The sequence below is a fragment of the Phocoena sinus genome, chromosome 4 (genome assembly GCF_008692025.1).
Source record: "Phocoena sinus isolate mPhoSin1 chromosome 4, mPhoSin1.pri, whole genome shotgun sequence".
Lineage (NCBI taxonomy): Eukaryota > Metazoa > Chordata > Mammalia > Artiodactyla > Phocoenidae > Phocoena > Phocoena sinus.
In genome coordinates, this window is record NC_045766.1 from 98,615,958 (window position 1) to 98,640,200 (window position 24,243).

Genomic DNA, 24,243 nt, shown 5'->3' on the forward strand with positions numbered 1-24,243 from the left:
GAAGTGCCTACCGTTGGCTTTTGACATTGACTTTTTCTGTAGCCAGCACCATCCTTTCTGAAGCCCGAATTACTTTACATCAAACTCAGCTTCAGCAGCCCAGCTGCAGCCTATGGCTGTGTGGTATAAGGGAAAGTTCACATTGAACAGCAGTGCCTTTTCCACCTCAAAGAAGTTATCAGAAAAATCAAACGAGACTGGTACGGTGCAAACAAACATATGCTGGGATTAACAGAACAGAGTCCATATTTATTGCCTAGGTCTGGGTTACATCAGCTACTAGTTTTGTCCCCCTTACACCACTTTCAAGTATGTCAGTCACTTATTTCTGTTTCTGATCTAATAGTATTTATACACTCTCCTTAGAGATGATGCAGGCTAGTTAGTGATAATTATCATTGTCTCCCAGTGATAATTATTGTTCAAAAGATGCCAGTTCTTTCCACTCCTACCTCTTCTGACAGCTCTTGATTCCAGCCTTATAACCTCCACTGTTCTCTTCACCCCTTGTCCCCCTCCCTCCCCATAGCCTTTGGTTATAGTCAGACATTAAAATGAAAAGGGAGATGACTAGCTCACCACTTTTGTCCAACTGGCTTGTTTGCATCCCACAAGAGTCTTCTCTGGTGCACCCTAGGTAAGCTTTCCATTTGAAGATGCGATTTAATCATGTGGACAATTGGTTTTTCATGAAAATGACATTTAAATCCAGAAAAAGCTTGACTCTTCCTAAAGGTTTACTCATTCATGTCTTTCCTAATTTACTTCCAATAAACTTTGAAATTTTAATGAATAAATTAAACCAGGCAAAAAATGTTTTAAGAATTTTCTCCTTCTTGAGCTTGCCTAGTTCAGCTTCTTTGTATAAACTTTATTTCTTTAAAATAATGCAGTCACCAGACTTTAGGAATTGCATTCTTTCTTTGGTTATTTACTTACCCAGCGTTTCATATTTATCCTATTTCCTTCGACTTAAAAAACATCTTGATTCTACCAAACTACTCGTCATAATCATGGTTTAACTTAACTGTAGGAAAAAAAATGCTTAATTAAGCCAGTATGATCTTAGGTTTCCCTAAACATCCATGCTTAGGGTCTGGTTTAAGATTCCAGTCAGGTTCCTCAGGTAGAACAAAAAGGAACCAAACAATCAATCATCCAGAGAGAGATACAGAGGCCTGAAGTGGTTCCAGTATGCCACATTCAAGGCACCGCTGCATGCCAGCTCCCCACCAATTTACAGGAGGCAGATAAACCTCTCAAAATGTCACGTTACATTCAAAATCTGCTGTGGTAAACTAAATCCCCTTACTTATTAGGAAGTCACATCCCTTCAAAAGTCTAAGATGAAGTAACAACTATAAAAAGATGCTTAAAAACACCTCAGAAAACTAGCTTATTTTTAAAACAATGCAATGAAAAGAAGTTCACTCTCCCTGATATCTTAGCATGTCTTGGTTTCCATAAATTAAATATATTCACAGAAATTAAGCCGGTGGTTATGAAGCACCAGGCAGCAACAGACTTAATTTCTTGACAAGTACATCCAACATATTTAAAAAGAAACTAAAATTGCAGTGTAAAAATAAAACTAATACTGTTAACATCGTCTTCTGAGTCTGTAGGGTCAATCTTGAGTCAAGTCGATTACAAAGTTTTTTTCTATAATGTCCTTCAGAAAGAGCTGCTCTGCAGTCACATTGTGATACGCATTCTAAAGAAGAAAAATAAAATAAAATCACCATCTATCCCAATCTCAAAATGTTAACAACAGCAGCAACGGAATATGCTGTATCTAAGAAGCTTAATTAAAAACTCAAGTAACAAGTGGCATGGATTTTTAACTTATCTTTCTCATTTCTTTTTCATTGCTCATTCTTGTGCCAGAGCTTTCCCTAAAGCCCACTCTTTCCACTTAAACCATCACATAAGTAAGAGGCTCCCTCACATCATCTTCTAGTCTACTGAATTATGGTATAAATCTAGAAACCAGAATTTGAAAGTGTTAAGCTCTAACCTGAATAATATCACTTTTTCAGCTTATATAGTACTTAGGGATGAAGATTTAAGGGGACTGGTTTCATGTCATGGGATATATCCATATACTTAACAGCAAATCATTCACAGTTCAATATTTAAAATGTACAGGTAACATTTTAATCCTATCACTGTGTCACTAATCTAAGTTATAATTAGGAAAATAGGAAATTCCTTCCCATTTAACCAGTTAAAGTCAAAATCTTAAGGAGCAAATCCACCACCATTAATCCCCATTCAAGAGAAGAAAAGAATGATCTAGTATAGAGGTTTACAACTTTTCTGACCATGAAGATTCTTTCATGAGGTTAAAATGTTATGGACCTTCGCATCGACTTAACTGAAAAACTACATGAAAATAATTCGTATGATTATGGCCATGCTTTTAGGTGAATTTGAAATATCTCAAACAGCAGGTTTCTATATATTCAAATAGTGCAAATATGATACAGTATCTAGGGTAAGGCTTGGTCCCTATATAGGTTTGATGAGTTTCTCCCAGGGGTCTGAGGCCAACAGATTGGGAGCTGTAGTAAGAACTCTGGACCTGAGTCCTAATTTCAGCACGTGCTATCTCTGTAAACCCTTATCAAGCCGTCATCCCCTCAAAACCTGTTCCCTCAGTAAAATGACAGGGTGAAAAGGGAGAATATAAGCTTTCCAACTCTAAAGATCAAAGATTATACCAAAGTGTGTGTGTGTGTGTGTGTGTGTGTGTGTGTATGTATATATATATATATATATACACACACACACACATATATATATATATTTTACCTTATTCATCAAAGACATGGTGGCATTCCCAAAGTAGTGCAAAGGACTCTTGAGGTCAGAAAAGTTGTACTTAAAACCAGCAAGGTGAACTTCATGACATATGTGAAATGCCAATGTAATGGCAATAATTCCTGTTGTTGGGTGTTTGGGTTTCTGGAGGAGGAAATGAAAATTTAGGAAAAAAATCCAAACAAGGTACCTGTTTCCAAAACATTTGGGTGACCTAATCTTACAAAAAAGCATCTTCTGAACATTTAATCAGGACAGAAATACTTCAGTTAAATCCTTGTCATGCCCTAAGGCTCAAGCCCCAAAGTTAATATCCTAACTCTGAATATAAAGTGTTGCTTGGAATCTTAGAAAGTCTCTCAGGTCAAACTTAACTGCAGTACTAGTCCAGAAGACAGCTATCAAATGAAGCCTTTAAGGAAAAGGATGCTGCTGCCTTGTTTTTAAAAAAACACACCAAAGTCAAGCAACTTGTGGAAAAAGCAAAGCCTGAGAATGTTAAACCCACGTATGAAACATAAGGACAGCTTAATTCACTAACGGATAAGATCATGCTAAAAGGCTTCAAATAATTTAGCCTTAAAATGGTTCTATTTTATAATGCTGATAATTTAGCTCTAGGGAAAGACGGCTTTAATCAAGTAACTTCAATAACAAATTGCCATGGTAATGATCTGACTAGAAAATAAAGATTCTAGACGTATATACAGATTAAAGTCACAATCTCAATTTTGTTTTTAAATTGATTATAATTTTAACTAAATTTTAACTAAAAAGAAAGAAACCAAGCATCCTCTTCACATGTACATATATCCTGAAAAACACTATAATAGATGTTTGGCAGAAGGGTCTTGGCAGTCAAAGTTTTCATTCTTGTTGGATGGCCTTCAGAGGCAAAAACAAGATATATCTTAAATTTACTAATACAAAAATTCAAGGAGATTTTCTTTTGATTAAATGTTTCTTACAGATCCCATGGAAATTACATATGATTATGATTTTGAGAAAAAGAAAAAAATCAGCAGCACAATAAAATCAGATAAACTCCAGGAAGCAAATCTGTCTGCAAGCCTAACAGCCTTTTTTTTTTTTAAGTCTTTTTTTTTTTTCACATCTTTATTGGAGTGTAATTGCTTTACAATGGTGTGTTAGTTTCTGCTGTATAACAAAATGAATCAGCTATATGCATACATATATCCCCATATCTCCTCCCTCTTGCGTCTCCCTCCCACCTTCCCTATCCCACCACTGTAGGTCATCACAAAGCTTGGAGCTGATCTCCCTGTGCTGTGCAGCTGCTTCCCACTAGCCATCCATTTTACATTTCACTCCCCTAGTAAGTTTCCGTTCCTACTCTCCAAGATGACAATTTCATACCTTTCTATCCAACAGCTCTACCCTTCTTCCTACTTTGTCGGTTTAATCCTTATTTTTCTTAGAAAACAGAATCGATCAGACAAGAGCTACATCATCTTCCCAATTCCAAATCTACCTTCGTCTTTAACCATATTTTTTCAGTGCTCACTCCTATGTGGATGAAGATGTCCCTGTTCCTACCTACGGCCAACCTCTCCACTAGTGCACTCCATTTTATCACATTTCTTTTCTCAACAATTTCGCTTTCACAAGTATCCCTTTTCTCTCTTCATCATCAATATTTCCCTCTATTGAATCATGCCCTTCAGCACACAAACATATCATCTATCTTTCTTTAAAATTAAAAAAAACCTTCTTGAGCCTATATCTTCCAACCATTTCTCTGCTTTCTTTTCTAGCAAAATCCATTAAAGATTTGCCTCCGCTCACTCGTGTCCCATGTTCTCTCTCTTTAACCCAGTTCAGTCAGGCTGTCTTTCTCTTTCTTACCCTTGTCCATATCAATATGACCTCCATGTTTCCAGGACCGCATCTGACATAGCTGACCTCTCTGAAATACAGCTGTGTCCCTCCCTTGGCTTCTGGGACACTGGGTCCTACTAGAACTTCAGTCTACTTACAACTAGTTCTAGGATCATCTCTAAGTAAGACCAGGGTCTTCCTGTGCACCACCTAAAACAAAAATCAAGGAACAAATCTGATCTTACTTCACGTACGAAAGTAAGAGCTGAAAAGTCACAAAATATACATTCAGAAGCTGTCCTTTCCCCTCAAAATTACTACGAAATAGGGTTTAAATTTAAACTATTTATGCTTTTTGACTTGGGAATTCCACTTCCAGATGTCCTTCCTACAGAAATCACACAAGTGTGCAGAAAATCTCTGTAAGTACATGCATTTCTACATTACCTATAGAGGATAAAAGCTGGATATAAAACTAAAGGTCTGGGGGCTTCCCTGGTGGCGCAGTGGTTGAGAGTCCGCCTGCCGATGCAGGGGACACGGGTTCGTGCCCCGGTCTGGGAGGATCCCACATGCCGCGGAGCGGCTGGGCCCGTGAGCCATGGCCACTGAGCCTGCGTGTCCGGAGCCTGTCCTCCGCAACGGAAGAGGCCACAACAGTGAGAGGCCCGCGTAACGCAAAAAAAAAAAAAAAAAAAAAAAAAAAAACTAAAGGTCTGGGCTTCCCTGGTGGCGCAGTGGTTGAGAGTCCGCCTGCCGATGCAGGGAACACGGGTTCGTGCCCCGGTCCGGGAAGATCCCACATGCCGCGGAGCGGCTAGGCCCGTGAGCCATGGCCGCTGAGCCTGCGCGTCCGGAGCCTGTGCTCCACAACAGGAGAGGCCACAACAGTGAGAGGCCCGCGTACCAAAAAAAAAAAAAAAAAAAAAAAAAACTAAAGGTCTATAAATAGGAGAAGGGTTAATTAAATGGAGAGGGGAAATAGCAGAACAGTATCTATAGTATAATCACAATTATACTGAACAAACAAAAAGTGCTTGTGTTTGTAAATGAATAGACAAGAGTCTATGCAAACAATAAATGCTAGAGAGGGTGTGGAGAAAAGGGAACCCTCTTGCACTGTTGGTGGGAATGTAAATTGATACAGCCACTACGGAGAACAGTAGGGAGGTTCCTTAAAAATTAAAAATAGTAAATAAAAAAATAAAAAAATAAATTAAAAATAGAACTACCATATGCCCCAGCAATCCCACTCCTGGGCATACACCTGGAGAAAACCATAATTCAAAAAAATACATGTACCCCAGTGTTCACTGCAGCATTATTTACAATAGCCAGGACATGGAAGCAACCTAAATGTCCATCAACAGAGGAATGGATAAAGAAGATGTGGTACATATATACAGTGGAATATTACTCATCCATAAAAAGGAACGAACTAGTGCTATTTGCAGAGACATGGATGGACCTAGAGACTGTCATACAGAGGAAAGTTAAGTCAGAAAGAGAAAAACAAATATCGTATAATACAGCTTATATGTGGAATCTAGAAAAATGGTACAGATGAACTTACTCCCAAAGCAGAAATAGAGACACAGATGTAGAGAACAAACATGGCTACCAAGGGGGGAAGGGGGGAAGGGGGGATGGGATGAATTGGGACATTGGGATTGACATATATAATTACTATGTATAAAATAGATAACTAATGAGAACCTACTGTATAGCACAGGGGACTCTACTCAGTGCTCTGTGGTGACCTAAATGGGAAGGAAATCAAAAAAAGAGGGGATATAGGTATAACTGATTCACTTTGCTGTACAGCAGAAACTAACACATTGTAAAGCAACTATACTCCAATAAAAATTAACTTTAAAAAAACCAGTGCTTGTGTTTGTAAATGCATAGACAAGAGTCTAGAAGGATATAAAAGGCAATAAAGCTTGGGAGATAATCTGAGTTATGGAGAGAAGAGAAAAGGATGATTTCCTTTTTTAAAAAACACTCCTTTGTAAAAGCTGTTTGATTTTAAGCATGTAATATTTTAGAATTTCTTTATCATGCTGAAGAAAAGATACAAAATACGTGTTTATTTCTTTGGATTTTACCCAGTTACAAAAGGGAAAGCCTCATTTCAGCTGAGATATCACATTACACAGTTACTCAAGCTTCAAGTGAAAAACATAGCCTGCCTCTGTATGGGTCTAAAGACTATTTTTTCCCTAGGGAATGTAGACAAACAGGGCTGCAAGAGTCAGAGTCAACGAGATTCCTTATAATTAAAAAGAATTAGGGACTTCCCTGGTGGCTCAGTGGTTAAGAATCCACCTGCCAATGCAGGGGACACAGGTTCGAGCCCTGGTTCAGGAAGATCCCACATGCCGCAGAGCAACTAAGCCTGTGCACCACAACTACTGAGCCCACAAGCCACAACTACTGAAGCCCACGCACCTAGAGCCTGTGTGCCGCAGCAAAGAGGAGCCACCACAACAAGAAGCCCACACACCCCAAGGAGGGGTAGCCCCTGCTTGCCGCAACTAGAGAAAGCAAGTGGGCAGCAACAAAGACCCAACACAGCCAAAAATAATTAATGAATTAATTAATGGCAGAACCCCCCACACACTTAAGGTTCTTTTCCTTGCAACATGAAAAACATAAAGCTAAAATCCAAAGATAATGTGATTTCACTAACCCAGGCATGAGTGAAGCCACCTCACAAGTTGTGGTTCTCATCCAGTTTCCAAGAGCCCCCAGGACCCTCTGTCCCACCCCAGTGAGGTCTTTAGTTTGAAACTGCAAAGGAAAATACATACCTGATTTTTGGGAAACACTTTTGGGAAATGAAGCAGTTCATAAGCTGCTGTTCTGATAATGAAAGGATCTAATATTCTGATTTGATACGGTTTATAGATCAGATTTAATGCTGGTTTCTTCCAAAAACCATTAGTGTTCTGAAATAAAGTAAGAAAATAAAAATACAACTTGTTGTTGTCTCTTTTTTTTAATGAAAAAAAAGTGAAGGTAATTGGAAGCCAGATCAATTTTGCCAACTTACTATTTTGCCACCTGTCAACAATTCCCACAGCCACTTTAAATCAAGTGGCTTAAAAGCAGTGAGAATCACCGTAGTATTAGGATCATTGTGATTGGGATCTGAAAAAACAGATTCTGGATAAAAAAGTCGGAAGGTAGTCCTTCTCCCAACTTCCTCTTCATGTCCTAAAATAGGACCATTATTCATTCTGTGGGTAGTAAAACACACAAGATATGTAGATCAAGCGCAGTACGGGTCACGTCCATCACAGTTCTCAGAGCTTTCAGAGCTGGACAGACATTGTCAGCTGTGTAGCCAGGGCTCTAAAGCCACACGGCAATCCGTCAATCTTTCACACGTAACAGCCAAGGAAATAACTCCCTTTCGTGAAACAGCTGTTTGATCAAAGGCAGAAACATTCATTTGTGTTTGAAAATTAACTGTGGGGACCTGATAATTCATTCTTACCTCCAGAAAAACTGAAGACAAAATGAAACAAATGGGAACATAAAACCACAGAATACTCAAGCTAAAAGAGACATGGCAGGACATCCAGACAGAACCCCTTGTGTTTGTAGATGAGGGCCCCAATGTACATAGAGAGAAAGTTACTTGCCCAGGGTTACACAATCATGTAGCAGGTGGACGTGTGTCTCAGTGACTGACAGGCAAGAGTCACAGTTAAGGTGATTTGAAAACCCACCAAAATTGTTGTGCTCTGAAATAAAGTAACAACATAAAATTGCTATATTTATACCCAAGCACAACCAAATGAATGACTATCTCTGGTGTGAACCAAAGAACCACAAAGGATCCAGTGTTGGGTTTGTGGATACTCAAAGCCAAGGTTAGACATATACTATTTATGCACACACCATGAAGGTGTGCTATGAAAAGGAATGCACTGTTCCCAAAACACTGTCCCCTAGGAGATAAATACTGTTTGACCCTTTGCCACTGACTGTGATATAAGGCAGCCTTAGTAACACCTGAAATGACTTTCATAATGTCTTTAATGGCATTTTCCCACAAGGGCCTGGTGTGGTTCTAGGTGACCAGATTTTAGACAATTATAAAGAAATTTGTGAGTGCTTCAACATTGTTTTGTGGATAAATTTTCACAGCTTCCTCAAAATGAATAATCCACAGAAAATAAGGTGACCACGCTGTGCAGAAACCCTCAGCTTGTAACCCAGCAAAATGCCCAAGCACTGCCAGGTCATCCTAATGCATTGCCCAGCGCAAAGCTTTCCCACTCTACAGAAGACTATTCATAGCCATCTTCACCCTTTCAATGAGAAAACAGCACTCGAAATGTCCGCATTTCCCCACCATTACACCTACGGGACTTGGTAGCTGTAACCACAATCCCAGCTTTCCCTTCCACTGCAGAGATAACCACACTGGTGTTTGGACCCCATCCCCTCTCTTGTTACCACACCAACCTCCTTATTCATTTCCATCAGTTTACTAATATGCTTTAGAATCTATCTTTATAAAAGGAAACAAAATAGAAAATCTCCTTTGAGTCCATAATCATCTCCAGCGACTATCTCATTTCTCAACTCCACAGTGAAATTTCTCTAAAGAGTTGCTTCTACTGGTTTCTCCACTTTCTCACCTGTCATTCTCTCCTCAAACCACCCCACTTGGGCTTCTCCCCCGCACCGTGCCTCCAAGTCTTCTTCTGTCAAGAGTAACAGTGAGCTTCAGCTTGCCAGTCCAATGGTGAACTCTGTCCTTATCTTACATGACCTCTCACCAGCCTTTGTCATGCATGAAACCTCCCTCTGTCTTAAAACACTGTGCTCTCTTGGCTTTTGTGATCACCTCTCCTGTCTTTCTTCCTACCTCACTGGTAGATCCTCTCCAACTCTGTAACTCCTTTTTCTTTGCTCAACCTTTAAGTTTTGACTACTTCAAAGCTCAGTCCTGGGCCCTCTTCTCTGTCTCTCCCTGGGAAATCTCACCCAGTCCATGGTTTAAGTACAACTTACAGGCTGTTCGCAATGAAGATTTTAACCTGTTTATCTAACTGCCTACTTGACTTACCCACTGCAAATCTAGTAAGCATATCAAACTTGGTATGTTCAAACAGTAATCTTGATTCTCCTCTAAACCTGTTCCTACCCTAGTCCTCCCCAATTCAATGAATGGTACCACTATCCAGCCAATCTCTTAAGCTGAAAACCTAGGAGGAGGTATCCTGCATTCCTTTATTCCCATCTCTGCTCACATCTAATGCATCAGAACATCCTGATAACTCTACCTCTAAAACATGCCTCAGTCTAGCCCCTTATCTCCTTCCACACCATGACAGTCCTTTTGCAAGCCACCATCATCTACCCAAATGCAGCAATCTAACTGGCCTCTTCGTTTCCACAGCTTGTCCTTCCTGTTTCATTGTCCATGCCATCACCAGGGTATTTTAAAGACATAACCAGATAGAGTTGCTCTCTTGCTTAACAATTTTCAAAAGTTTTCTGTTATACTTAACATAAAACGCAAGCTCTAATCGTAGTTTACAAAGTCCTACACAGCCTGCCCCTTACCTACCTCTTCGCTGCCAATTGCACCACCTCCCCAGCCTGCTGCCCTCCAACCTCACTGGTTTTCTTGCTGCTGCTCTTAAACCTAGCATCATACCCTCCTGGAGACCTGCAGTAAACATCCTCTCTGTCTGTATTCCCTAGTCTTCATACGGCCGGTACTGTGTGGTCTTAGGTCCAGTTTAGACGTCTCCCCTTCAAAACAGTCATCAATTCAAAAATAGCCACTCAGTCATTCTCTATCACACATGTTTTAATTGTTTGCATGGCATTTATTACTACATTTCTTTCTTTAATTACTGTTTTCTTCCCCTCGTTAGAATGGAAGCTCCACGGGGAGCAAGAATATTATTCTTTTTCACTGCTATATCCCCCTAGAACTGTGCTAGAACTACAGCTAGGACTGTGCCTGGCATATTAAGGGGATTTCATAAATATTTGCTAAATAAATGACCTGAAATCTAGGCCTACTCCAGCCAACAACTCAAGTAACGTGTAATGTACTTAAACATACTACAGCGACTCTACTTCCTTTTAAAACACAGCGGTACTAAAGCAGGAAACTATACTCTTTTGAAACAATTCCAGGTTAGCAAATAGAAGATATATTTACCTTATTATTACATCATAGGAGTCAATTTTTTCTCCTAACGTCTTATTCTTCAAAACTCCGCCATTACCAACCACCACACATTTTTTACATGGCACACTGTTGGGCAAATGACAAGAGAGAGATTCAGCCATCTTTTACAAAACCGGGTGATTCCAAGAACCCATTCATACTTTGAGGAACCCAATACAAGATTTCACTTGTTGCACAAGTAGAAAAAGAACCAGTTGTAACTTACAGGTCTAGGGATATATCAGAAAGATATAAGATTCAAGAAATAACATTCCATAGGAAGTATATCATCGTTAGCAACTATTAACACATATCAGTTCATATACATCCCCTCATTTGATTCTCATAACCACCCACTGAGATAAGTAAGCCTGATATTCCCATTTTACAAATGAAGAAAGAGATTCAAAAAACTGTTAGGTGACATTTCAAAGTCATACTCCAAAGAGGTAAAATTAGGATTGAGTCCAGACCTTTGGACTACAAAAATACCCCTCAATATAGGATTCTGCATGTTAATACTGATACAAGTGTGTTTCATATTAGATGTGTATGTATTTTCCATCAGCATTACCCATTCCCCTGAGATTCCAGCTCTGGGTTACTGCTGCGTCTTACAAGTTTGGAGACAGACAGTATAGAATCTGGTCGGCAAAGTGCAGCTTCCTTGTACCTGCCGTGCTCATTTCAATTCCCCAAACGGGTACTGGTTCTTGGAGCTTAACCAATACAAATGAAAAGTTTACTGTGTGTTCCTGGCAAAGAGCTTTAAAGTAGGACATGAAGTGGGACTTCCCGTTGCTGGCCAGAATCAGCCTAGGCCAGTGGCTTATCTACTGTTCAGCTCTCATCCAACGTGGCCTGGCCCTCAACATAATAAAAGCCATATATGACAAACCCACAGCAAACATCATTCTTAATGGTGAAAAACTGAAAGCATTTCCTCTAAGACCAGGATCAAGACAAGGATGTCCACTCTCACCACTTTTATTCAACATAGTTTTGGAAGTCCTAGCCACAGCAATCAGAGAAGAAAAAGAGATAAAAGGAATCCAAACTGGAAAGAAGTAGTAAAACTGTCCCTGTTTGCAGATGACGTGATACTATACATAGAAAATCCTAAAGACGCTACCAGAAAACTACTGGAGCCCATCAATAAATGTGGTAAAGTTGCAGCACATAAAATTACCACACAGAAATCTCTTGCATTCCTATACAGTAACAATGAAAGATCCAAAAGAGAAATTAAGGAAACAATCCCATTTACCATTGCAAAAGAAAAGAATATAATACCTAGGAATAAACCTACCTAAGGAGGCAAAAAACCTGTACTCAGAAAACTATAAGACACTGATGAAAGAAATCAAAGATGACACAAACAGATGGAGGGATATACCATGTTCTTGGACTGGGAGAATCAATAACGTGAAAATGACTATACTATCCAAAGCAATCTACAGATTCAATGCAATCCCTATCAAATTATCAATAGCATTTTCCACAGAATTAGAACAAAAAATTTTACAATTTGTATGAAAACACAAAAGACCCCAAATAGCCAGAGCAATCTTGAGAAAGAAAAACGGAGCTGGAGGTATCAGGCTCCCTGACTTCAAACTATACTACGAAGTTACAGTAATCAAAACAGTATGGTACTGGCACAAAAAAAGAAATATAGGTCAGTGGAACAGGATAGAAAGTCCAGAGATAAACCCATGCACCTATGGTCACCTAATCTATGACAAAGCAGGCAACGATATACAATGGAGAAAAGACAGCCTCTTCAATAAGTGGTGCTGGGAAAACTGGACAGCTACATGTGAAACAATGAAATCAGAACATTCTGTAACACCATACACAAAAATAAACTCAAAATGGATTAAAGACCTAAGTGTAAGACCAGATACTGTAAAACTCTTAGAGGAAAACAGGCAGAACATTCTCTGACACAAATCCGCAGGAAGATCTTTTTTTGATCTACCTCCTAGAGTAATGAAAATAAAAACAAAAATAAACAAATGGGACGTAATTAAACTTAAAAGCTTTTGCACAGCAAAGGAAACCGTAAACAAAACAAAAAGACAACCCACAGAATGGGAGAAAATATTTGCAAATGAAGCAACGGACAAGGGATTAATCTCCAAAATAAACAGCTCATGCATCTCAATATCAAGAAAACAAACAACCCAATCAAATGAGCAGAAGATCTAAATAGACATTTCTCCAAAGAAGACATGCAGATGGCCAAGAGGCACGTGAAAAGATGCTCAACGTTGCTAATTATTAGAGAAATGCCAGTCAAAACTACAATGAGGTATCACCTCACACCGGTCAGAAGGGCCATCAACAAAACATCTACAAACAATAAACGCTGGAGAGGGTGTGGAGGAAAGGAAAGCCTCCTACGCTGTTGGTGGGAATATAAACTGGTGCAGCCACTATGGAGAACAGTATGGACGTTCCTTAAAAAACTAAAAACAGAGCTACCATATGATCCAACAATCCCACTCCTGGGCATATATCCGGAGAAAATCAAAATTCAAAAAGATGCATGTACCCCAGTGTTAACTGCAGCACTATTTACAATAGCCAGGACATGGAAGCAACCATCAATGGAGGAATGGATAAAGACGACGTGGTACACACACACACACACACACACAAAATGGAATATTACTCAGCCATAGAAAAGAATGAAATGATGCCATTTGCAGCAACATGATGGACCTAGAGATTGTCATACTGGGTAAAGTAAGTCAGACAGAGAAAGACAAAGATATCATATGATATCACTTATATGTGGAATCTAAAAAAGTGGTACAAATGAACCTATTTATAACACAGAAAAAGAGTCACAGCTGTAGAAAACAAACTTATGGTTACCAAGGGGGAGAGGGACAGGGAAGGGATAAATTGGGAGATTGGGATTGACATGTACATACTACTACATATAAAATTGATAACTAATAAGAACCTACTGTACAGCACAGGGAACTCTACTCAATACTCTGTAATGAACTATATGGGAAAAGAATCTTAAAAGGAGTAGATATATGTCTATATATAACTGATTCACTTTGCTGTACACCTGAAACTAACACAACTATACTCCAATAAAAATTAATTTTTAAAAAATGGCCTGGCCCATCCAACTCCAAGCTCTCACCACCACTCGGCCAGGCCTGGAGAAATGACAGAACAGATCATGTCCTTCTCCTCTCGGGGAGAAAACTACAGAGGAGAAGGCTGTTGAGATTGTCCTTGCAGGGCCCTCATGACATGGAAGTATGAGGAAAAAACTGTTTCTCTAAGAACCATGAAATCAGCAGACCAGATGAACTCCAGACCGTAAGGCTCTTAGGAGATTAATCAGTAGCAAAATTGCACAAATGCTGTAGAATATTTAAACGTAGAGAACACAGCAATACAGGAACTACTGAAAGGAGCCAGGAGTTGGTCCTGTCAGGTTAAGGAGAGACAAGATACACATTCCTACACATGTAAATTTCCCTTTTTTATTTAGAATTTGTTTAGTTCATCTATTTGCTTGATGTTTTAAACTTTTTTTTTTTTTTTTGCGGTACACGGGCCTCTCACTATTGTGGCCTCTCCCGTTGCAGAGCACAGGCTCCGGACGCGCAGGCTCAGCGGCCGTGGCTCACGGGCCCAGCCGCTCCACGGCATGTGGGATCTTCCCAGACCAGGGCACGAACCTGTGTCCCCTGCATCGGCAGGCAGACTCTCAACCACTGCACCACCAGGGAAGCCTCACACCTTAAACTTTTTAAAAACACTTTTTTAATGTTTTGAGACTTTCAGCTCCCAAATATTAAAAAGTCATGCATAATCAGTGTCTACTTTGTTACAAAAACAAGAAGATCCAGGGTTTCACAGATGGTACTGATGGAGGCTGGGGGGCAACCATCCAACAGGCCCTCCTTGAGTTTGTACCCCCAGACCTCCTATGATGGACATGTCACAATGTGTTCTAGAAGTTTCTTTCCTAAATCTGCTTGTCTTTAACTATGAAAGGAACATTTCTAGGTGCTCTTATATACAAGTTTGACATAAATCCCAATTCCAGGAAGCTATTCTGTCCACGGTGCTCTGCAGCCAGGTGGCACGGAGAAGATGGGGATGCTGGTCAACTTCAAAACGCTTTTCTCTCTGGGTCTGCGGCCATCCTCCTGAGCAGACCTAGCCCATGAGAGCTGTACAGCAGGGAGCAATTCCCACACACACAGCTTGTGTGGTTCCTCCTTCCATGACCTCACAGCCAGTTTAATGCAAAACCAGAGGCTGACCCTCCAGATGCTGCCCCGTCTCCCTGCCAGGACGCTAAGTGAGGCTGGGCACCAGGGAGGGAGTGGCTAGGAATGGACAGGATGGAAATAACAGCTCTGTTCCTGGGAGGTCACCTGTGTGGAGGTGAAGGAGGAATATCTATAATTTATGGCATGTAGACTAACCCTCTCCCTTCAAAGAAGGCTGGAGGCCACTCCCCTCCCAGCAACCATCCTGGACTGGGGTCCCCAGCCTGAACCAGGCTTGCCTGACTCCAATACCACCGAACATGCCGGGGCGGGGCCAGGAGCACAGGCCACCACTGTGTGTCCCCAGAGTTCTTATCTTGGAACCTCAACAAAGGACTCCTGCCCCACAGGCCTAATCTCTGCAGTTGACCCCAGAAAGAGGGAACTCAGCTCAGTCCCAGACACAGCCAGTTGCATAAACACTCGGCCAGAAGTTTCCCTCAGTGTTATCTGTATCAGGCGGGATTACAGTTCATAATCAAGCCCCAGATCACGTGGCCAAAAGAGCATCGCAATACAAGAAGGTACCATCTGTCATACTCAGGTCACATCCCTGGTCCCCTCTCAAACTCAAGGTCCTGAACCTCCTCTCACAAACCCTAACAAGCCTTCCAGCCAAAAGAAAAGGGGGAGTTAAGGGTGTAAGCAGATCTGTTTCACAGGAGCCCCAAGGATTGGTTACAGAGAGAGGGTCATTCCTTCTACTCAGCCTCCGCCCGCTTGGGAGAAATGAAAAGAAATCATATGGACACTGCCTCACCCAAGAGAACTCCAGTTCCAAAGACGCTTTACAGTTCCATGGTCACCGCATTTTTTAAATTTCCCTTTCTGTTTTTTTCTCTGTCAGCTTTGTAGGGGGCAGGTGGAAAGGGGAGGGCCCTTCACCACAGGAAAAGTGTGCTGATGTCTTCAAAAGGAAATCTCGTCAATGAAATTTTACTTTTCCTCTTGGCAAGGGATATTGCAAAGATCCACACATTTTTCTGAATATCATACATGACACTAGGAACTCCTCAAGGGGTGTGCCTAAGACTACTCTTAGGCAAGAACATCTCCTCTGCAGCTGGTATTCACAGCCCCCCCGTGATGCTGGAAAATGTGAAATGGAACAGATCCACGGTCTGAACCACATACCTTGTAATTCACTGCTTCCCTCCCTCCACAGCAGGTACCCCCATATTACCAAAGGAGTGATTCATCCTCTCCTTGGCTTCATCCACCTGGCCTGGGCTCCTGGCTTCCCCTGTTTCCTTAGCGTGAATCCATAACTTCCAGTGTCCTTTGGGTGACTGTATACCTTCAAGATATTTAATTAACACAACTTTCGTTCACTATCAGCCGCAGTGAATTGTGAATCCCTAGTGGGCAAGAATATTACATTTCTGCATCCTCTAATCTAAAATTTTATATGTTATTTATATTTTATTTATAAACATATTTACATTTCTGCATCCTCCGATCTAAAACTTCCTGATTCACAGGTTGTGCATTTTAGAAACTGATTTGGTTGTCACCTTAAGTGTGACTTTGTAGCTGGAGAAACAGGTAGCCGTTCTTCCTTCTTCCACTCTGGAAACAGGTAGGGAAATCCATGTGCCTCAAATTGCTCACCCAGAAAACAAGATCATTCCAGAGTGCCTGAACCTGTTAATGGAAAATCTGGAAAGCTGCTGAAATAGTGATGGCAAGAGGTTACACTTCCCCTAGGTGAAAGCCATGTTTCTCATCAAGTCAGGCAGATCCAGAAGAGTTACTAGCCTGTGCAGAGTAAAACATCAACACCATCAATACAGAGAAAGTAAACGTGAACTGCCCACTTGCAGTGATCTGTGATCTGTCTTCTTTTCTAAATGCTGTATGACTCCTTTCAGCAGCACAGTGTATACATTAAAATGTATCACTCCATCTTCAATGTAGCAATCTCTGGCAGATCCCACTGGTCATATTCCCAACACCCATTACCCCTTGTACCTTTGCTGGCAGAGCCCCGCTTTCACAAGCCTAACAGTAGTGAGTATATTCCTGTGCCAATGGTTGGTTTAGATGTGGTCACATGAACCATCCCTGGGCAATAAGATATTAGGGAAGTCTGTTAAATGCCCTGGAAAAGATTTTAGCCCCAGGAAGAGAATGGTTTGAGCAGAACACTGATTTTATCTACCCATCCTTTCTGCTTAGATACTGACATGCGATAACAAGGTTAGGGCGGCTGTAGTCATCTTGCACCAAAGAGGGAAAGCTAGAGAGAGCCACCAAGAAGCTGCCCTGACATTACCGAGCCATTAATTCAATCCCATAACTGGAGCCAATCCATACAGACGTGCAGGTGGTACCCAGTACGTCGGCACTCCCGCGGTTTGTGCAATCCAGTCTGTGCAGCCATACGTGGCCTGCCCTGTGAGCTAGATCCACAAACCTGATTCTATACATCTGAATCCACACATCTATGTGATATGGGAGATAATAACCATCCACTTAGTTCAAATCACGCTTAGTTAGGAATAGTGCTACTTGCAGCCCAGAGATCCTAAAACCCTGTGCATTGGAGTGGGGTGGAGATCTCACTGCTAGCTGTGGCTCCCCTACTCAGCACCTCTGGGAGCCTGGCCTCATGACCTAACCTCTTGGATCTCAGCATGCCCTTTTACAAAGTAGGGGAATCACTGAGGTCTCAAATGTTGTCAACCTGTGTCACACAGAGCCATCCGTCAGTTCCTCCGGCATGTGTACCATGGTTTCTGTATCTCTCTCTATCCAACATCTGACCACAGCAGTTGCTACAGAACACGTATGTGTTCCTCTCTGCCACAAATGACTACTTTGTTGATGAAGAATCACAACCTCCCCTCACCCTCAAGTCCTCCTCCTGGCTGAAAATGCTGCCATGTAAAGAAACTGCAAAGCAGGAGGACGGCCAGAGCAGTGATGCAGACACTGATATCCCTTATAGAGCCTGGGCTCTTTTTAATAAATACACTGCTGACGTCGTAAGTTGTCAAAGACCATGCTCCCACCCTGGCTGGTTGCCGATGTAACCTGGCTCTGCCACTGCTAACATAATGGATTCTGCCCGGATGAGCAACTAGGCAGCCTTCACAAATCCCCATCCACTTAGCAAGCAACTGACTTAACACAGGTGCTTCCATTAAGTAAGATATTTCTGCTTAGTTACTCTATAACCACCTATGCAGGACTCAAGCACTCTTCACAGAATCTGGCGGGCTTGCGGAATGCGATGGTGATGGCTGCGGGAGGAGAGCTGGTTCCTGTATTTTAAGCGAGAGCAGAGATTTTGTGATCCAGGATTTCGCTGCTCTGGCTGTGGGAGGATGTGCTCCCACTGAGGAGAAAGCAGCAATCTCCAGGACCAGGGTGCAAGCTGGTGCTACAGAGCTCCACACACAGTCAGGAAGGGTCAGGATCTCACAACATGGGCACATTGTAGGTATTCTTTGTGATGCAATTCCCTTAAAATATCCTCCATCACTAGTGAAGTTTATAAAAAAGCATGGCCACAATTGTGTGAGCTGTGCTTTGGAGATTAACAAGGAACCGAGTCCCGAGAAATCAAGAGCGACAGCGTAGGGAAACGATGGCAAGAGAACTAGAGGTGTGTCACTCCAAACCGTTTGTTCTAGGTGTGGCATCATGGTGCCCTCTGAACAAAGTGGCTAGAAAGGAATCTAGAGGGTACCTCAACCATACCCCTGCTTTATAAAAGCGTTTTTTGAAATTGAAATATAATTCACACACCCTAAAATTCATCCATTTAAATAATAAAATTCAGCAGGTTTTAGCATATTCGCAAAGCTGCGCCACAATCACCATTATCCAATCCAGAACGTTTTCATCACCCGACGACGACACCCCACAGCCAGTGGCAGTCACTCTCCATTTCCACCCCCATCCCAACCCCTGTCTGTGGCACAACTAATCCACTTTCTATCTCTATAGATTTGTCTATCCTGGCCATTTCATATAAATGGAGTCATACAATATGTGATCTTCTGTGACTGACAGCTCTCACTGAGCAAAATGTTTTCAAGGGCTTCCCTGGTGGCACAGCGGTTGAGAGTCCGCCTGCCAATGCAGGGGATACGGGTTCGTGCCCCGGTCCGGGAAGAACCCACATGCCGCAGAGCGGCAGAGCGGCTGGGCCCGTGAGCCATGGCCGCTGAGCCTGCGCGTCCGGAGCCTGTGCTCCGCAACGGGAGAGGCCACAACAGTGAGAGGCCCGCGTACCGCAAAAAAAAAAAAAACTGTTTTCAAGATTCACTCATGCCCCAGCAGGAATCAGTACTGCGTTGCTTTGTACGGCTGAATTACATTCCATTGTACGGATATGCATTTAATTTATCCATTGAGCAGTTGCTGGACATTTGGTTGTTTCCACTCTGGGGCTATTATGAATGATGCTGCTATGAACATTCGTGCACAAGTTTCACGTGGTCATGTTTTCTTTTTTTTTTTTTTTTTTTTTTTTTTGCGGTACGCGGGCCTCTCACTGGTGTGGCCTCTCCCGTTGCAGAGCACAGGCGCAGGCCCAGCGGCCATGGCTCACGGGCCCAGCCGCTCCGCGGCATGTGGGATCTTCCCGGACCGGGGCACGAACCCGTGTCCCCTGCATTGGCAGGCGGACTCTCAACCACTGCGCCACCAGGGAAGCCCATGTTTTCAATTTAAGCTTTCTATTTTGAAATAATTCTAGATTCACAGGAGGTTGCAAAAATAGTACTGAGAAGTCCTGTGTAACCTTCACCCAGTTTCTTCCAGTGGTTACACTGACTTAATTTATTAACTTAACTTTATTAACTAGTAAAGCTGACATTGGTATAATGTGCATATACAGATCCACCTCCTCTTTTGTAAAACCAAGGTTCAGAAACTCCGAAACTTGCCCAAGGTCCCAGAGCAGTTACGCCTGACCTGCTGACTCTAGCGACTTTTCACCAGTACCGCCCCTCTATTTCAGATGGCCCATGCCCACCACCTGCCCTCCCCTCTCCCCAGCAAAAGAATAAAAACAAACTTTTCTAAGCTATCCTTTTCTACCCTTAGCATCGCTCCCCTGCTGCCGAAGTTCTGGTCAGACAGCTAGTTTGAGTGTTCCCATAAAAGGAGGAACACGGAAAAGAAAACACGAAAAGATTAATCATTGTTTTTAAATGGTTTGTCTTTTTGGAACTAGCTAGAGGTGGTGGCTGCACAATACCGTGAATGTACTAAGTGCCACTGAATTGTTCTCTTTCAAACGGTTCCTTTTATGTTGTATGAATTTCACCTTAACAAGGAAAATAAATGATTTGTCAACATTTCTTTGAGACTTTTTCCTTTTCCCATACTTAGGATCCTCTGGCTTAGTACTGAAAATATTTCCTTTTCTTAACTCTCATCCTGACGATCATGCACAGTAAATATGCCAGTTGGCCTTCTCTGTCATTTGCCGGTATCTATTCAGAGAAGATTCTATCCAGATCATTTATCTTTAAGAGGCAAAAACAAAAAAAACCCACAAAAAACAGACGAAAAACCCTATTTAACGTACATCTGTTTTGGTGAATTTACACATGTACCCTGGAGATGTTTTAGTTTAGCCCTGTAAAAGTATTAAAAATGGTTTGAGGTTAAGGATAAAGGCAGAAGCCACATTGCATAATGGGGGTGGGTGGGCGATTTATAGCCCTGGAAATCCTAAAGAATATACCCAAAAGAATTCACAGTTCCGGAATTCTCTTCCCCTTACCTCTTCAGATGACACTCAGTCTAAGACATTTAATTGTGGAGTCTTCTGTCTTTGCTCTGCTGGTTAAATGCAAAGGGAGTAACTGGAGAAGAGTGGAAGTCTGGAGACCTCCTCTTAACCTCTATGGACCTCGGTCCTCTCATCTTTAAAGTGAGGGGACTGGACTACCGATCTCCATCCTTCCTGCCTCTGACCCTCTCTGTGACTTTACTGTGCTTTTGGGTCTGGCCCTCAGTCCACACAACTGAGCAGGAACAGGTGAGGTGAGGTAACTGGGATTCTTTAGGGAACAGTTTAGCAGCCTCAATATTCACCCCATCCCAACCTGCTGTACCATTGCTCAGGAGAGAAACTCAGAAAGAATATAAAAGAAAAAGCCCAAGGTTAACCCTCTATTAAAACTACATACCAAAAAGATAAATAACATAATAAAATACAATGGGGTATGTAAATGGCCTATCATGTGTTCTCATCTTTTCACAGGGAAAATTGCGAACTCCTATCACAAAATTAGGGCGAAAGGCAACTTTCTATAATGAAAATACTTTTTCTAACAGATGTGATTACAAGAAGGGAGGCAAATTATTACGATTATTACTAAGTGACCAAAAACTTTGAAAAAGAACGGGGGGGGGGGGGGCGGGCAGGATAGAGGGAAGAGGGGAGGTAGAGCAAAGAAGCAGCATGGAATTCTTAAAATTCCTGGGCTCTGCCACACAGAGTTACGGCCAAACATGCACACTTCTGTTCCCTTCGCTCTTTATCTCTGGCCCAAGTTCTTCATGGTAGTGACTTTAGAAAAAGGCTCTCCCTGCCTCACTGAGTTACTTTACTCACATTACCTACAAAGGTGGCATAAATAAGACCTCATAAGAAACCCCGCTTCAAAATGATCTGCAACCCCAATATGTTTCAACAGCTTTCATCTTCAAGAGAGAAACCACAGTTGGCTGCTTCTAGCACCGAGCTAAGTTGGTATAGTGTTATGTAACTGACTTTAGAATCTTGAATATTTCCAGGCACAGAAACAGAAAATGGTGGACAACACTGGCAAAGACTGCTACTTGCCCCTCAATAACTATGTTTCATTTGTCTCTTAAAATAGGACTCTCTCTCTCTCTCTCTCTCTCTCTCTCTCTCTCTCTCTCTCTAAGGTGGGTGCACAGCCACATGGAATAGAGGCTACATTTTCCAGTCCACCTTCCAGAAAGGCCTTGTGATTATACCCCTAGCCAATGGGATATAATTGGTGGTTGCTAGAAAATTTTTAACAATCAGTCCTCTTTGGGAGAGAGGGGAGTGATGGGGAAGCCCTAGTTTGCAGTGTTTGCCAATTTCCAAGGTATAAATATATTCCCACCACGGCTAATTTCAAGCTTCTACCTGGATGACACTGAACACGGACTTGGGAAGAGAGGCAGCTCTCACAAGTTGGTACCAACAGGCTCCAGCACATCACTGGCTGTAATAAAGTGTTATATGTAATTTCTGGGAAATATCCTTAAAGAAGGAGGCAAGGGGCTTCCCTGGTGGCGCAGTGGTTGAGAGTCCGCCTGCCGATGCAGGGGACGCGGGTTTGTGTCCCAGCCTGGGAGGATCCCACATGCCGCGGAGCAGCTGGGCCCGTGAGCCGTGGCCGCTGAGCCTGCGCGTCCGGAGCCTGTGCTCCGCAACGGGAGAGGCCACAACAGTGAGAGGCCCGCGCATCGAAAAAAAAAAAAAAAAAAAAAAAAAAAAAGAAGGAGGCAAGTCTTAATGGCTGGGGGCGTGCCCTTCCCCCTTCATCCTCCCTGCTGGCCAGAATGTACATATGACTGGTGAAGTCCAGCCATCAGATTGGACCATAAGGAAGAATAACAGAGTCACAATAGAGAAGCCTTGGTCTCTGATGATTAACAGCTGCTAAGCTGGCCTGAGATTGCTTAACCGCAGGCTTCATTTACATGACAATTGCAAGAAAGAGGAAAAGTTGTATCTTGCAAATGCAACCGATATTTGGAGTCTTCCCATTCACAGTAAAATCTATCCCAACCACGGGCATCATGCATGCTAAATGAGATAAGTAAAGGATTCAGATTTGAAACAACAAAAAAATGTCTGAACCTTTGTGGGAGGGACAAAGAGAACAGCCAAAGGGGGAAGGGACTTGAAAAGGAGGTTCTCACCTCTCTCCACCTGAGCCCCTCCTCTCTGACCTACAGACCCCTACAGAGAATTAGCAAGCCTCGGCCAGAAGGGCTTCCTCCTGGTACACGAGGGCCACAGCTCCCGGATCCACAGTGAGGGCTCAGGGAGGACTCCCCGACTAAGGGCGGTCCAGATCCTCTGCCAGAGAAGGACAGACTGTTCTCACACCTCTTTCTTCCACGGCATTTCCCCAGGCAGAGAGGAGAAATGGGAAATGTATGAGGTTATTTGGGGTAGACTGAGTTGACTCCGAGGCAGCGATAGGCAGGTTAGTGCATTCCGCCTTTCTGGGGTTTTTACCTAAAATATATTTATTGCTCAGGCAGGGGCTGGCCTGTTACGATCTTTGGATTGCACCGTGGGTTTCAGACAAATGTAGAATGACTTACATAAAGGTAGGTAAAATTTATTATTACACGTGAACTCCTCCTAAAAGTTAATATCTAAATGAAGATAGTATTGTCGCAAGTATATTCTTATCCACTTTCAAAACACTCTTTCTGAAGTCTCTAGGGAGCAAGTCTGCACGCGTCACACAAGCAGTTCAGCGATGCCGAGTGTCTAGGGCATCACTGTACCCACCCTGGGAGGGTCCTGCAGGGACAGTCTCCATTCACTGTATACCTGCAGTTTCCGCTTGTACCTTGATGGTACTTCCATCTCTTAACAACGTCAGACTCAGGAACCTTTGTGCCATCAGCATGATGTTCAGTGCTTCCTCACCACCCACACCCACCTCCCTCCCAAGGCTAGTGATCCTGAGAACCCGACGCGGGTTGATGGTGGGAGCGGGGGGCAGGAGGAAAGGGTGGGGAGCAGCCAGACCAAGTCAGCAAGAAGAGAGGAGGTAGCCTGGCTGAGGCACATACAGATGATGAATACCTGTGCAGGAAGAGGCTCTGAGAGCAACCAAATAAAGCACGGCTAATTCTAAGATAAAAAGCAGGCAATGACGGAAGCCCGCGCGCCTAGAGCCCGTGCTCCGCAACAAGAGAAGCCACCGCGATGAGAAGCCTGCACGCCGCAACGAAGAGTAGCCCCCGCTCGCCGCAACTAGAGAAAGCCCGTGCGCAGCAATGAAGACCCAACGCAGCCAAAAATAAATAAATAAAAATTAAAAAAAAAAAAAAAAC

The 24,243-nt window shown here is 42.5% G+C and overlaps 1 protein-coding gene across 13 annotated transcripts in view; it reads right to left on the reverse strand.

The window, feature by feature from the left end:
* Window positions 1–223: 223 nt before the first annotated feature.
* ST3GAL6 (ST3 beta-galactoside alpha-2,3-sialyltransferase 6) overlaps window positions 224–24,243 on the reverse strand; it is a 107,192-nt gene continuing 83,172 nt past the window's right edge. For 11 of the 13 annotated variants that reach the window (XM_032629526.1, XM_032629521.1, XM_032629525.1 and 8 more), the window contains 5 exons: window positions 10,859–10,954; window positions 7,718–7,904; window positions 7,476–7,613; window positions 2,815–2,967; window positions 224–1,714 (listed from right to left, as the gene is read on the reverse strand). In XM_032629526.1, the coding sequence (XP_032485417.1) occupies window positions 1,628–1,714; window positions 2,815–2,967; window positions 7,476–7,613; window positions 7,718–7,904; window positions 10,859–10,954 (661 nt within the window). In that variant the 3' untranslated portion in view covers window positions 224–1,627. Of the gene's footprint in view, window positions 1,715–2,814; window positions 2,968–4,820; window positions 4,873–7,475; window positions 7,614–7,717; window positions 7,905–10,858; window positions 10,955–16,363; window positions 16,383–24,243 lie in introns of those variants that run through there. The other 2 variants (XM_032629531.1, XM_032629530.1) reach the window with 2 other exon arrangements.